Source organism: Talpa occidentalis, unplaced genomic scaffold (assembly GCF_014898055.3).
Source record: "Talpa occidentalis isolate TD23 unplaced genomic scaffold, MPIMG_talOcc4v2.1 talOcc4.8, whole genome shotgun sequence".
Taxonomy (NCBI): domain Eukaryota; kingdom Metazoa; phylum Chordata; class Mammalia; order Eulipotyphla; family Talpidae; genus Talpa; species Talpa occidentalis.
Window position 1 is genome coordinate 108,748,701 of NW_023605194.1, and position 14,990 is coordinate 108,763,690.

At 44.2% G+C, this 14,990-nt stretch overlaps 1 protein-coding gene across 7 annotated transcripts in view; it reads right to left on the minus strand.

The window, feature by feature from the left end:
• ARHGAP10 (Rho GTPase activating protein 10) overlaps positions 1 to 14,990 on the minus strand; it is a 253,278-nt gene that overhangs the window by 152,471 nt on the left and 85,817 nt on the right. For all 7 annotated transcript variants that reach the window (XM_054690276.1, XM_054690272.1, XM_054690274.1 and 4 more), the window contains 2 exons: positions 12,040 to 12,135; positions 11,905 to 11,966 (listed from right to left, as the gene is read on the minus strand). In XM_054690276.1, the coding sequence (XP_054546251.1) occupies positions 11,905 to 11,966; positions 12,040 to 12,135 (158 nt within the window). The remainder of the gene's footprint in view (positions 1 to 11,904; positions 11,967 to 12,039; positions 12,136 to 14,990) is intronic.

A 14,990-nucleotide genomic window follows, 5' to 3' on the forward strand; every position in this document is an offset into this window, starting at 1 on the left:
GGGAAGGAACTAGTGCACTAGATTTGGGTCCCCTGTCAAGAGGAACTCAGCAGCACCTACAGTGCACCAGAGAAGGCAGAGACCTGGATCTAGCTCCTACCACATAAAAAATAAAGCTCAATCACCAGTGTCCAGAGAGCCTCTACTATGGATTCCTGCATTGAGAGGAAGTTGGCCTAGGAGACCTATCCATCTCTAATTCAGAGAGTCCACATAAGTTGGGAGAAGCAGAAAAGCAAACTCCGTTTCCAAGTCGCTTCCTAATGCCATGAGCACAAACCACAGAATGCATCAGAATCTCCTGGTTCAAAGTAAAAGAATGAGGTAACAGCCTGGAAGATTAGAACTTTTCCTATACTTAGTTACAAGTGAAATCCTTTTTCATTAGACATTTCGATATAAGAACTTCAACGTCTAAAAACAAAAGGACTTTTTTTAAATTTAATGTAAAACAAAAAGTAAAGCAGCAGTAGGATGAGCTTATTAGTTACCTCTAGTTCAAGCTAGAGCTGATAACTGTGGACAGTGACAACTGGCGAGCCAAGAATCACACTGCACTGTGTCTGGGGGTGGGGGGAGAGGGGTACTGGGGCTGGGGGAGATACTAGGATTGGGGAGAGGGACAGAGAACTTTAAACTTCCCTCACATCTAAGAACAAAGACGAAATTTTGATGTTGGCAGTCCTGAAAGAAAACGGGGTTTAGTGCTGGGAACCCTTACTCTCCATAAAAAGACAAAAGTACAGCCCATGATACATTTAATAACAGCTTTAGTCTTGGTCTAGGCAGAATAGTAAGTCGCTGTAAGTACTAGATCACTGCCTTTCTAGCCACTCAGTACGAAAAAGGCTCAACTGAGTCTAATGAAACACAAGGAATTATGTCTGGTCCCCTGCCTCGTTATTTTAAGCCTGGCCCAGTGCTCTTGACCCTAGAGGAATGTATAATCTGAGAGCAAAGGAGAATGTCCACTGTATTCTCCCATGACCTTGCAGATACTTCTCATTTTACTAGACCAAAGGGAAAACTCCTCTCCAATTCCAATGTCAAGAATAACAGCAAAGAAACTGGACAGCAAGGACAAAGTCCTTGTTTTTCCTTGAAACAGAACTGCAGGAAAAGGTGCCAAGGAACTATCAAAATTTAAACATAAGGAATATTCTTCCTAAAAAATATTACTCAAAAAAAAAAAAAAAAGGGCCTCCCGGATGGTGCAGAGGTTGAGCGCTGGGTTGCGAAGCTGCCCGCAGCCTCTGCAGCGCCGGTTCAATCCCCGGCTGCTCCCCGGCCACCGGAGGAAGGTCCCACATGGCGCGCAGTCCTCTCCTGCCGCCCGCTGCTCCCCTCAGCAGTGTACTTCGGTCCTTCTGCCTGCTCTGCTCCCCGCTCTGGCTCTGGTGGATTCTCTCACCCTCCTGCGCGCTTCTGACTGTACCCAGTACTTGTATGTATAAATAAATAAATAAATCTTAAAAAAAATAAAATAAGGGCCTCCCCCGTGGCGCAGCGTTTGAGTGCTGGGTTGCGAAGCTGCCCGCAGTCTCTGCAGCGCCGGTTCGATTCCCGGCCACCGGGTGAGGGTCCCACATGGCGCACGGACCTCTCCTGCTGCCCGCTGCTCCCCTCAGCAGTGTACTTCGTCAGTCTGCCTGTTCTGTTCCCTGCTCTGGCTCTAGTGAATTCTCTCACCCTCCCGCGCTTCTGACTGTATCCAGTGCTTGTATAAATGTATAAATAAATATATAAATCTTTAAAAATAAATAAAATAAAAAAAGGGGGGGAGCTTCCCCAGGTGGCGCAGAGGGTCAAGCACAGCAGTATGAAGCAATCCGTGGCCTCTGCAGCACAAGTTTGATCCCCAGCCAGCCAGGGAGCTACCCACATGGTGCAGCAGACCTCTCCTGTCTCACCCGCTGCTCCCCTCAGCAGTGTATTTCATCAGTCTGCCTGTTCTGTTCCCTGCTCTGTCTCTGGTGAATCCTCTCACCACCAGCACCTCTGGCCTGTACCCCAGTTCTTGTATGCATAAATAAATCTTTTTTTTAAAGGAAGGGCGTTGTCCATACAAGAATTCATATAGTGTCTCCTTAAGGAGTACATGCTCCATTATTTTCATCAATAAAGCATGGTTTGAGGAATCTTAGCTTGAAACAGCCCCCACCACACCTAGTTTCAGATGCCTAGAGATCACAAATGGGTCAGATTACAAAAACAAGGGGAAGCTAAGAAATGGAAAAGATTTACTTGTCATTATGGAGAAGTTACTGTTTTCATAAAGGAAACAAGGTAAGGGGTTCAAAGGAACAATGTAAGGGGTTACAGAAAGAAAAATCAGGAAAATAACACACCAGGATACAATTTTCAAAGACACTGTCCAGATGTGCTGCTAATGGGTACGTAGGGTTCAGATAAAATTCCCTGAGAAAGGCTCAGAAAGAGATTTTAAGAGGTGCCATGTCTCAAAGAACTCAGCTGTAGTCATGAGGTGCTCTGGGAAGCTGTGCTGGCAAAATGACAATGTGTCCATGATAAACAGCTCCATGCCAGAGATGTCAAGTTAGAGTTGTTGTTGCTGCTGTTGCTGTTTTCGTGAAATCAGTGGGAAAACTATTCCTAACAATTTTAAAATACAAGCACATATTTCATCAACTAATTAATGAGATTAGACATCCTCTCCTACAGCAGATACACAAGTGCACCCCTAAAATGACAGACAAGCTATGCAAATACTTCTCATGAGAAAACAATGTCACCTTTCAGTGCACCAAAAACATCATGGACAGTGGGAATCAGTCTCCTTCTACCGATGACACAGTTCATCATCCGCTACTAAGGGGAAGGAGACCGGGCAGGCGGGGCTGGTGGATGGTGCCACAGCAGTGCGGTTCTGGGGGAAGCTGGCCGAGGCACCACAGGCTCTCCCTGCAGATGGAGACCTTGAAAGGGCGTCCTGGCTGCCACTGGGGTTCCCTGGACCTCGAATAACCCCACCACCATTTTACTCCTGCATTTCATTCAACCCAACAGGCCACTAACAGTAGGAAGCTATTAGTTTATAAATTATTAAGGAAAAAAATGCTGCTAATGAAATCCTGATTTAATATCTTTATACTTAGATTTTTTTTACATTTATTGAAAAGGCTCTTTTGAGATCTAGATACTGTTTTATCATGTATCCCTTTTACAAAGTTATCAAAAGATAGTAAGCAAAATATATTTAAGGTATTTCTAAAACATCTTCAGAGTCTGACTCCTCTGAGTCACTTCTCATCTTGGTGACTCACAGATGGTTCCCCCACATGTGTTCTCCTGTGTCTCCAAGAAGACTGGAGAGGCATTATTTTTCAGGGGTGCTCCACTGTGGTATCCAGGATTTTCTTCCATGATGGTGACACATACTCTTTAGTACTGATCCTGGATCCTCCTTGACCTCACCAGAAGGTCAATGGCAGATTTTAAACAGGATTTGAACTTCTGTGATTTATCGGAGGCTCACTGACAGAATCATGGAGGGGCTCCCTCTCCACACAGGCCAGGAGAAACCAGCATCCATTTCAGCCACATTCGGAGGTAGAGGGATGGGTGCTAAGTCTTACACAGAGCTAAAGGCAAGGAATAATGGCCTTGGGGGCCAGGAGAGAGCTAGGAAAATCTCACTCCGCTCCAGTCCCCTCCTTTTTTAAATTTTTTTTAAGATTTATTTATGCATACAAGAACTGGGGTACAGGCCAGAGGTGTGGGGGACGAGTGAATGAGAGGATTCACCAGAGACAGAGCGGAGAACAGAACAGGCAGACTGACTGAAAAACATTGCTGAGGGGAGCAGTGGGTGAGACAGGTGAGGTCTCCCGTGTCATGTGGGTTTCTCCCTAGCTGGCCGGGAATCGAACTGGCGCTGCAGAGGCTGGGGACAGCGTCACAGTGCTGCTCTCAACCCGCAGCGCCACCAGGGGAGGCCACCTCCTTTATTTTTAATGAAGGTGTTCAAGGTAAGTTTTCCAAAGTTCCCCCAGTTCTTTGGTTTAGGAGCTGAGGCTGATGGGAACTTCGTGACATGTTCAGAATGAAAATATTTTCCTCCCATAATTATGGATTCAGCTGAACTAGTTCCCACTGATAGAACCACATCTCTGGATTAGACAATAAAAAGAGTGGGGGGTATGGGGGGGCGTGGGGTGGGGGTGTGTGTGTATGTGTGTGTGTGTGTGTGTGTGTGTGTAGAGTTCATGTCTGTTCTATGCTCTTTCAGGTCAGGATGAACTACTTTATCGAAAAGCAGCTGATGCCTCACAAAGAGAGAGTAAGTCTAAGGACATATAGGAATCATAAGTTTCAACAGAGAAGTGGACTCTGACGGCAGCCAGGCTGTGAGAGCACAAATGACAATGAGTCACCAACAGAGAGTCATGAGTTAAAGTTGCTCACGAAGGAGCTGGGCTCTACCCTCCCCCTCATTCCAGAGTTTTGATTTGAGTTCACCCTGACTGTAACCTTCAGGGGCTGTGGTCAATAAAAGCAGAACTCTCAAAAGGTGCATTCTTGAGAAACAGGGTTCCCAGTGACCTCCACATCTAACTGAATTAAAATGGGTTCACAAGGAAAAAAAAACAGGGCCTCCCTGTTGGCGTAAGGGGTTAAGATGCAACCTACGAAGCTCTCCACAGCCACTGCAGCACGAGTTTGATCCCTAGCCAGGGAGCTACCCACATGGTGCAGCAGACCTCTCCTGACTCACCCACTGCTCCCCTCAGCAGTGTATTTCAGTCAGTCTGCCTGTTCTGTTCCCCACTCTGTCTCTGGTGAATCCTCTTAACCCCCCACACCTCTGGCCTGTACCCCAGTTCATGTATGCACAAATAAATCTTTAAAGAAAAAAAAAAAAAACAGGAATTGTATGAGCAGTGGGGAGTTGTCAATTCTAAAGGTCTGTTCTAAGGAGAAAAATTCTTCAGAAATTTAGGTCACTGACAACTTTTAAACTGACAGATACTTTTGAAAATAAGTTCAAGATGGATTTTTTTCACATTCTGAATGTGCCTGCCAACAAAATTCCACATAAGAACATGTCACTTTATCTGTAAAATAACTGATTAAAACAGGCCTGATATGTCATACACAATATTCCAACAAGATGAAACTAAAGGTACAATATTTCCAATAGAATAATGCCTGATCACATTATAGGAATTTTATAGGAATTCACAAGCTATGCTGAGCACGAGTAACACTAAAATTCCCTAAAGCAGAAACCTGTTCTGTTAAAATAAATGAGCTGTAGTCCAAAATCTTCTGGAAATAACAGGTGAAAGTGTAGATTTTTAGGGACTATTTTAACTTCCTTGTAGACATCAAGTCATCAAAAAACCACAGTGCATACAACTTTCAGAAAAGTTAGCTTTTTCAAAGACATGAATGCCAGCCTGTTTCATGGCACCCAAGCCAGTGGTTCTGATTTAAGCAAGCTTCACAAAAATTTACTGAAGTTATTGTAGAGGGCTTACTGAAGCAGGCCCCCTTCTTACCTCCCTCCAAGAGTTTGGGATTCAGCAGGTCTGGGGTGGGGCCTAAGAGTCTGCATTTCTCAGCATATTGCAGCTCCCAGGGTGGCAGCTGCTGCTGCTGCTGCTGCTAGACCAGGACCTCCAGGACCACTGTTCTCGGGTGTACTAAAGAAACATTACGGTGAACTTTCTCCCATGATGCAAGAGCTTTAGCTCATTTTAACCAATACAGGTTATCATACTTTCGGAAGAAACAAAAATTTGTGTCCAGAACCCCTACAGCTCTAAGAAACCACTCAACCACATGGCCTGTGAGATACTTGAGAAAGAGGTTCAGTGAAGCACACCAGACAAGGGTTGAGTGGAACCTTGTCTAGCCTGGAACCATCTAAACTTAACAAAAGCCGTCAGTAGTTGGAAGCCAGTGCCTTGTTTCTGGGAGCACAGCTCACCAGCAAGTGATTCCTGGCCCCAAGTTTTCATGAGTGCACAATCTGCACTGGTGAAAACAACACAAAATGAACAAAGGTGGAAAAGCCTCCAGAGTCTGTGAGTCCCGCTCACACAGGGAAGGACATGCTGCTGGTAGACCAGATGCCACCTCGTGCCTGGCAGCCCAGCCAGCCCCCAAGGATGGGAAGGGAGGCCCTGTGCGCTCCATGGGCAGCTTCCTCCTTCTCGCTCCTGGCACCCCTCGTCCCTGGAGCTTTCCTCAAGCTCTGGACCTCCCCCAACAGCCCTGGTTTTCCAGAACCCTCAGAAATTGAGCGTTCCTCTTCAGGCAAAGGACAAAGACTAAAGAGAAGTAGATACAAATAGGGAGGGCTTTTAAAAGAACACCGTCCACACGACAGCACTATTTTAAAAGCCCTCAAATTCCTGGACAGCTGCCCACCCCAGATAAGTACGCCATGTCCTGCCATGCCAGAGAGAACATCTCAGGAATCTGGCAGCCAAACACCACCCAGTGCTCTCCTGGGGGAACATGTCCGGAAGTGAGCAGAGCAATTCTGGCCACAAGCTATACACTCAGATCCCCAACTTGAGGTATCCACTTTCACAGGCGAGGGTGGCAACTTATCAGCAGAAACCACTCACTTGAAAACATTATCTGGAAAGGGACAATACTGGCCTCTTGAAGGGCGAGGCACAGCCATTCATAAAAGCTGGACTTTGGTGTATGAGGGGAAATGCTCTGACTTCCCGGCTGGCCTCTTCCCACTGCCACCACCGCCAATTCCTAGCTACAGATCTGGACACTAGTGGGCACTAGCAAATACACTTGCCCCGCTTTCCCAGACTCAACGAGGGTTTGCGTCCATCTTTCTTGACCTGGCAAATTCTAATTCATCCACCAACTCAGCTCTAGGACAGGGTCTCCAAAATGCCTTCCCCAAATTATAACTGTCCACTGGAGCACAGTTATGAAAGCAACCAAGTGCCCAGCAAAGGATGAGTAAAGGTATGGGATTTTAATTCACTTCCTACCATTCCCCAGGACCACACTGGGCACTCTGTAAGGGAGGTATCCCTTTTTTTTTTTAGCTATTTTTTTTTTTTTGCAAATTAATTTTTTAATATTTTATTTTATATAATTCTTACATCATTTTTCATTTTTGCACAATGTATGCATTTTCATTTTGGTTATATTCCCCATACAATTGCACCTCCCCCTTATTTTGACCCCAGTCCTTCCTCTCCCCGCATCCACCCCTGCTGTAGTGTGTCTCTAGTTTATAGTTGCTTGTGCTTGTTGGTTTTGATTTTTACTTTGTATTAATTAGTTTTTTTCCTGGTCCCTTATTTAGGTTTTCTGAATTCCTGCTATGAGTGAGACCATCCGGTATTTTTCTTTTTCTTTCTGACTTATTTCACTGAGCATGATCCCTTCTAGCTCCACAGAAACATTAATTCCAAAGGGCACCTGCACCCCTATGTTTATAGCAGCACTATTTACAACAGCTAAGCTATGGAAACAACCCAAATGCCCAAAAATAGATGACTGGATCAAGAAGATGTGGTACATATACACAACAGAATATTACTCAGCAGTCAAAAAAGATAAACACATGCAGTTTGCAGTTCTTATTCAAATGCTGTCAACAAAACAAAAACAGACCCTACTGGATGGGAGAAGATACTTGCAAATCATACATCCAACAAGAGCTTGAGATGCAAAATACTTAAAGCTCTCATACAACTCAACAACAAAACAACCCAATTAAAAAATGTTCAGAAGATCTGAAGAGACACTTCTTCAAAGAGAACACACAGATGGCCAACAGGCACATGAAGAGGTGCTCACCATCTCTTGCTACTAAGGAAACACAAAATCAAAACCATGAGATATCACCTCATCTCTATGGTAATAGCTGTTATCCAAAAAAATAAGCAGCAAGTGTCGGAGAAGATGTGGAGAGCAGGGAAGCCTTGGACCATGCTGGTGGGAATGCATACTGGCACAGCCTCTCTCGCCAACAATATAGACTCCCCCAAGATTTAAAGTAGACATTTCATACAGTGCAGTTATCCCACTTCTGGTTTTTTACTCAAAAATATAAAAACTAATTTGAAAAGATATCTGTGTGCACATGTTCACGACAGCCAAGAGTTGGAAACAATCCAGCAGCCCGCCAACAGACAGGTGACTGGATAAAGAAAGGGGTCTATACACAAAATGAAATACTCATTATTAAAAAAAAAAAAAGACAGAATCCCAGCATTCGCCACAAAATGGATGGCCCCAAAGGGTGTTAGGCCTAGTGAGGTAAGTTCAGAGGAGAAAGATAAACTCTGGATAATTTCACTCATATTTGATTTCAAAGCAGAGGGATAAACTAAATAAAACAAAAACAAACTTTTAGATTATAAGATCAAATTAGTGGTTACCAGAAGGTAAGAAGATGGATAAATCAGATAAAAGAGGTCAACTGTATGGTGAGGAATAAAATGGGACTTACTGTGGTTACTGTAGTACTACAGATTTATAATGATGTACACTTGGAACCTATATAATGTAACCAATGATACTTAAATTTAAAAAACTTTTTAATTTAAGGCTGGTGCCTGGTAAAGCATCAATGATTTCATTACTAATTACTCAAAGCTATTTCAAGAACCAAAAGTAGCCATAATTCCTTGCACTATTTGTGGTAGAAAGTGATAAGTGACTAGAAAAAATATCCAAATATCATCAACATGCGTTAATGGCCAACTTTTTCACTTTTATTATTATAACTCAGTGATATCTCAGATATAGTACTATTTTAAAGGTCTTTTAAAGCTAAGAGAAAAGATCAGAAATTATTCTCAAGGGAAAAGAAAAGAAAAGAAGGGAAGAGAAACCCATAGATGACAAGAGGACACTTCAAGTGTGAAGTGTTTAGATCTAGACTTAAACAAAACCAGTGGCGGCGGGGGTTGTGAAAGAATATCAAAACTAATCTAACCTAATTCTTTACGATAGTAAAGAACCCTTGTCCTGTTTGTAGGTGTGACAGAGATACTGTGGTTCAAAAAAAAAAACCTCCTTTTTAAGGCTATAGACCGAGGTGTGGCTGAAACAATAATGGCAAAGGTCAAGATAATGGGGAGGAGCAGGGCAGAGGAGAAAGAAGACTGGCTATGTGGCGATGTTTACTGAAGCTGGCCATTGAGCCAGTAGTTTAATATTTCTCTCCCTACTTATGCACACACTCAAAATCTTCCAAACTAAAAAGCTGGGAAAAAAAATAGATGTTCCATTCATTCCTTGGTTGCTCATGGTCATGCCCCCACTGCTTTGGGGCTTACGTGGTCTCCCCCTGTCCAGCAGGCTGTGCTGTTCCCACAAATGCCCCGCTCCTCTCTGAGGTACATGGCTGGTGCAGACGGTACCCTGCTCTTTCTTCTACCCCATCCCAGAATCCCAGTGCTGTCATCTCTCTCCTCCCCGAGCCCCAGGCCCTGTCAGCCCCCATCACAGCTGAAGACTGAATCAGTAAGCAAGCCAGCCACTGATAACCTTGCTGTGGACAGCAGGCAGCCTGGAGCAAAGACCACATTCCAGTTTGTTTACCTAGTCGAGTCATCTCAAGGAACATGAAACAGTAACAGAATATCGGGACAGACAGCAGGCCACCCAGTACGCAGGTGCCACCCTGCCCAGATACCACGCTGATGCCTCACGTCCTGTGCTAACAGGGCCTTCCCTCCCGTTCCAGATATGATGGTACCCCGCCCGTGCCTCCCTGACTACCTCCCCTCCTTTAGTTTCTACTGTAACACTTACTGCTCCCTGATAATGATTATAGGTTTATTATTACCTCCCCTTTCTAGAATGCAAGCTCCGTGAGGGCAGGGACTTCGCTTTGCTTGTCTCGGGGTGCTCAGATTCCAGACAGCAATTGGAACATAAGAGGAGATCAGAGACAGTCGCTGAATCCTCAGGCTCGCAGGGAAGTACAACTAACTTTCCGTGAGGGTTGAGAACAAGAAAGCTGATGCTATTAACATAAGCTAACAACAGGCACTTCGAGCACCCACACGCTGGCGCCCACTCCGCGTGGCAGAAAGGCTACGTCACAGGGCTATTTTTATCCATCACCACATTTAGACTTTCCTAAACAGTTGAAAAATCAGTGGCTGCAGGATCGTGTCAGTTTGTGTCAGAAAAACCTAACAGATCATAATACCCGCCACATGCCCTCTGCAGTGTTTACAACATACACAAACTATCACGGAGCCTGGAGACAGGACAAACTAGGTTTCTGTCGCTTTTAAACCACAATCCTACCTCTTCCCTGACTGCACATCCACAAAGCAGAAATGCCCGCCAGCTACCACCTGGAGCGTACAGGACATCCAGGAAACTGGCCATGAAGGCAGGGAACTCAGTGTGCCGGCTGCTGTCATGACCAGCTCCGGCTCTCGGCTGCCCCTGGCCAAGGGTCTGAGCCGCCGTCTCCCGGAGTGCTAACAGGCGGCAGTACCAGAAGCTCCCTCTCAGGGCGGAGAAGGAAACAAGGATATAAGGCAAACAGCACAGACTGCATGGAGAGTAAAGGTTAACCAGCTTAGCTATCATGGTCGGTGTTGTTACCACCACACCTGAACCCACTCATGCACCTACACATCACCCCACTTTCTAGGTCACACTCATTCTCCAGAACAGAAAAAATAGCTTGCCATTTCTTTTAAAACCTAAGAATAGGGAGTGCATAATATTTACATAATCCAGGGGCAGTAGCATAATAAATCACTGTTGAGTGGGAGCAATATACCAGTCATGAGAATGGAAATACAAGCTTGTTAAGAAAGGTGGGAAAATTTTTAAAAAATGATAAATGTTTAAAAAAAAGACAATTTTAAAAATTAAAAAAAGAGAGAGAAATAAATTAGAAGAAGACACTGAAGGAATGTCCAGAAAAATTCAAAATGTAATATATCCTACAAGACAAGTGACTTTGTATCTTCAAACACACAGCATCTGTGTAAACAATGTCAGGGAGGCTGTTTTCAAATACAAGAGACTAAAGAAACACAATCAAATGTGTTGTATGGACTGTAATTATATTTTCCTTTTTCAAAAGAAAAAAATCTATTCAAGTTATATTAAGGGGTAAAGGGAAAATCTGAGTGCAGACTGGGTCTTAGGTATTATTAGGGAAGTATTGTTCATTTTCTTAAGTGTGATATATATGCTTTTGTGGTTATGCAAACATGTGGTATGAGATGCAGGCTCAAGTATTCAGAGGTGAAGAGTAGGTCAGCAACAGAAATAAATATATAGCCAATGATGCCCCCCAAAAAAAGAAAGGTGAGAAAATAGTCTTCAACACCCTTAAATCTCAAAGCTGAGTGTGTTAAATACAATCATCTGCCCCATGCACCCGGCATGTGGACAGCCCCCAGGAGGGCAACTGCATTACTGTGATTATGATTCCGAATCTCCAGGCAAAGTGGGGCTTCCAGGACTCCAGGCTCACGTCCTCTCCCTCCCACGCAGCCCAGAAACTGACAGAATATATATGAGTCAGGGTCCAACGCCACCCTTAGAAAGACCCCCTTGGCCTCTCAGCTTTTTTGTTCTTATCGTCCTGACCTATAGGTTGCATGAGACTCAATTTAAATGAAAATGCTTGACAGCTAACAAAAGTCTAGAAAGCACTGATACAGTGCAACCCACTATTTTGCAGACAAAGCAACAGAAGCTTGGTCTAGAGGTGCAGCAACACGTCTGAGATCTTACCACAGCCAGTACCATTGTGGGACTAGAAATCAGGGTGCTGAAAAACTCTTCTTGGTCTCTTCCCAAGACCTCTGCGTTCCTTGATCCATAAAGACATCAAGTCTTCCACCAGAAGCAGTTTCTAAACCCAGACTTTCTCCCACTGAACGTTGGACTTTATATCCCACAACTCACCATAATTTCCCTCTGTTCTTCCAGATTCTTCAAAAAATTTGAAAATTCACGTAAGGAAGCATCTGTAAAGAGAAAGCAATGATGACTCAGTGGTCCAAGCCAAGGGAAGCAAACTAAAATCTCTCATTTCCATACCTATGCAGCGCTCGTCGTCCGTCTCCGCATCTCCGATAAACTCGAATTTAAAGTCTCTGAGTGAATGAGCAAACTTCCGCTGGGCTGCTGAAAGACCTAGAAAGAAAGATGGGAGATTACCTGGGTCCTTGTCTGGAGTCTAGGCTTAAAGAAAATCTATTCCTCTTAAGACAAAGAGTCGTGGTGCTCTCCTCCGCTTAATGTGTGAAGAGACTCCATAGACTCTTTGGCCAAGGTGCCTTTCATCTTGAATGTGGTGCCCTCTTTGGGCTGCTTCTGTCCTCTGTGCCACTCTCAGCACAGAGCAGGTGCTGGAGGGATGTTGATTCGCTCCTCCACCCTCTTCTTCCTCATATCTGACTATTTCACATTATTGCTTACGGCATTTTTTTCCTCTTAATGCCCACTCAGGTCAGGACTTGCTCAATTAAAAAGCTCAGGAACACAAACACCTGATAGCATCCCCAGGGCTTGGTGATCTCTGGCTGGAAGCCAAGGTCTCAAACACAGGATCTCATATGCTCAAAGTCGGCTAACCAGACAGCCTTCCCCAGGGTCAAACTAAACCCAGAGAGACCCAGAAGATTCACAGAACGTTCAGCACCAACAGCAGCAAGGAGGTAACTACAGTCCACGCTTAAATGTTAGAATTTGCTCTGCAAAAGGCCCACAGAAGTCCTCGCCATGTTTGACTGGAGATGAAAATACAGCTGATCCTTGAACATGGGATTGAACTGCAAGGGTCCCCTTATACATGGATTATTTTTCCTGCCTGTGGCTTCTCGCATTCATGGATTCAACCATTGCTTGGCTGAGGTTGGTTGAATCTGTGGCTACAGGACCTGAGAATACAGTGCTGACTATTAGGGACTTGTGCTCAAGTCCCTAATTTTGATATTTTCAAGGGTTCTGAAACCAATCTCCAAAGATACCAAGACCACAGTTAGTTAAGGTTGGGAATGGGGAGAGAGTGAAAAATTACATGTGGATATCTGACCATACAGGGTTGGTACCCCAAGCCCAGTGTTGTTCAAGAGCCAGTTAACTATGGAGAAAAAAAATCTAACTTTTAAAACAGGCTAATATTTGCCTTAAAGTCACTGGGCATTTGGTTAACACTCGAGAGAGATATAAAGTAATCTCCATGTTACAGTGAGAGTTTAAAGCTCAGGAATGTAAAATAATTTGTCCCAAGGTGTACAGCTACTACCACAGGTTGGATTTTACTCCAGAGCCACTGTCCACAGCCCAGGCCCTGTCCTGGGACAAACCCAACCCTATTCCTAAGCAAAACAGCTGCTCAGTGACTCCTCATGCCTATGGTTCCTTATCTCAGAGCAATGAATATTAACAGGCTGCGTCAACATGCAATTTTACATCAAGCAAATTGAAAAGCTGAAAAAACTAAAATATAGTCCAAAACTGCTGATCCACATACTCACACAAAAAATAAATATGGACAAAAAAGTGAAGCAAGCAATGTCAAAAATGAGAGCTGTTTTCAGTAAGAAGCTAAAATAGTAGGAGTAATTTTCTTTTTTATTCCAGTCATTATATGATAGCTCACAAGGAATGAAAGCCAAAGATTCTTACATTGACATTAAAAAAATAAAGTAACAATTTCTATCCAGAAAGATTCAAATGAAGAACGCTAACTGAGCAGAAAATTCACATAGGCGTGTTCCATATCACCACCCACCCCTACCTATTTTCACTGCTCTCTTGAAATACCTTCAAGGCTGTGTGTATGGGTGACACCACTCCCGAGCATGCACAGAAAGACAGCTAACTAAAAAGAAGTCATGTGACCTGCACTTTTCATAGAGTCTCCCAGGTTGGAATTTTTAAGCCATGTATCTACAGACTGATGGACGACAAAACACAGGCCATGCGAGCTTTCCTGGGGTAAGGAGAAATGGAGCCAGATTTGATATCTGCTCATCAAGACATAGGACACCACATGGACAGACCCAACCTCACTGTCAATCTGGGTCTGGAGAACCTCCAAACACTGGCACCAACTGCCACTGTTCACCCACGAAGATCTTCAAACAAGGAAGTAGCTTCTCACCCCATCATCAGAGATGGGGTGGGAGACCCCGTGGACTAGGAGACACACACAAGCCCCTGGAGGGACAGAATAGCGCATCTCGCTTCTCTGGTGGGTCCACTTCCACTCTTCAGTTATCAGCCTGGTAACGAGGGTGGAACCACACACTCTCACAACTTCCCCTGCCACCAGTCAAAGCACAAATGGGGATACTTGAAATGTCCCATGTTCTGTCATTCTAGGCTTGAACATAAAAACCCAACCCAAAGAAATGAACCTGTCTCATTATGAAATTTGAAACACATAGGCCCCTTCACAAACTACAGTGGCTTCTAGAACTTTTCTCAAATAGGTAAATTGCATTTAGCCGCTCACATTCCTTTGCATGTAGGGACGCAAATAACTAGATTATCAAACATGCCACAGCTAATGCCAAACAGCTCTGCCACCCATTCTGCATATCAAAACACGTACCAAATTCCTCAGTGTTTTGTTGGGAGCCACACAGGGGACAGACTCTAAGAACTGACTATCTTCCATGCCAGACTCCTGCCAAGGAAATGCTGCAGATGTTAATGTAAGTAACGTGAAAGGGAAACAAAATTCCTTAGGCTGACAGGCCGGCTTCACAGTGTCCTTGCTTTCCAGGCCTGCAAAGCCGGCAGCAGCACTGAGCACAAAGCAACGTGGCCTCTCCATTAGGGTCAAAAGTATCAGTCAAGAGGTGATGGTACACGGGTGCACTGGTGAAGGAAACTCTATGGGGACTACATCTGAGGGGGTGGGGGGAAGCAAATATGGTTTAAAAATGAACAATGATGTGAAAAAAAATAAAAATATATACATACAAAAATAAAACATTTAAAAAAATAAAGTGTTAGTCAAGAAAGAAAGGAGATAT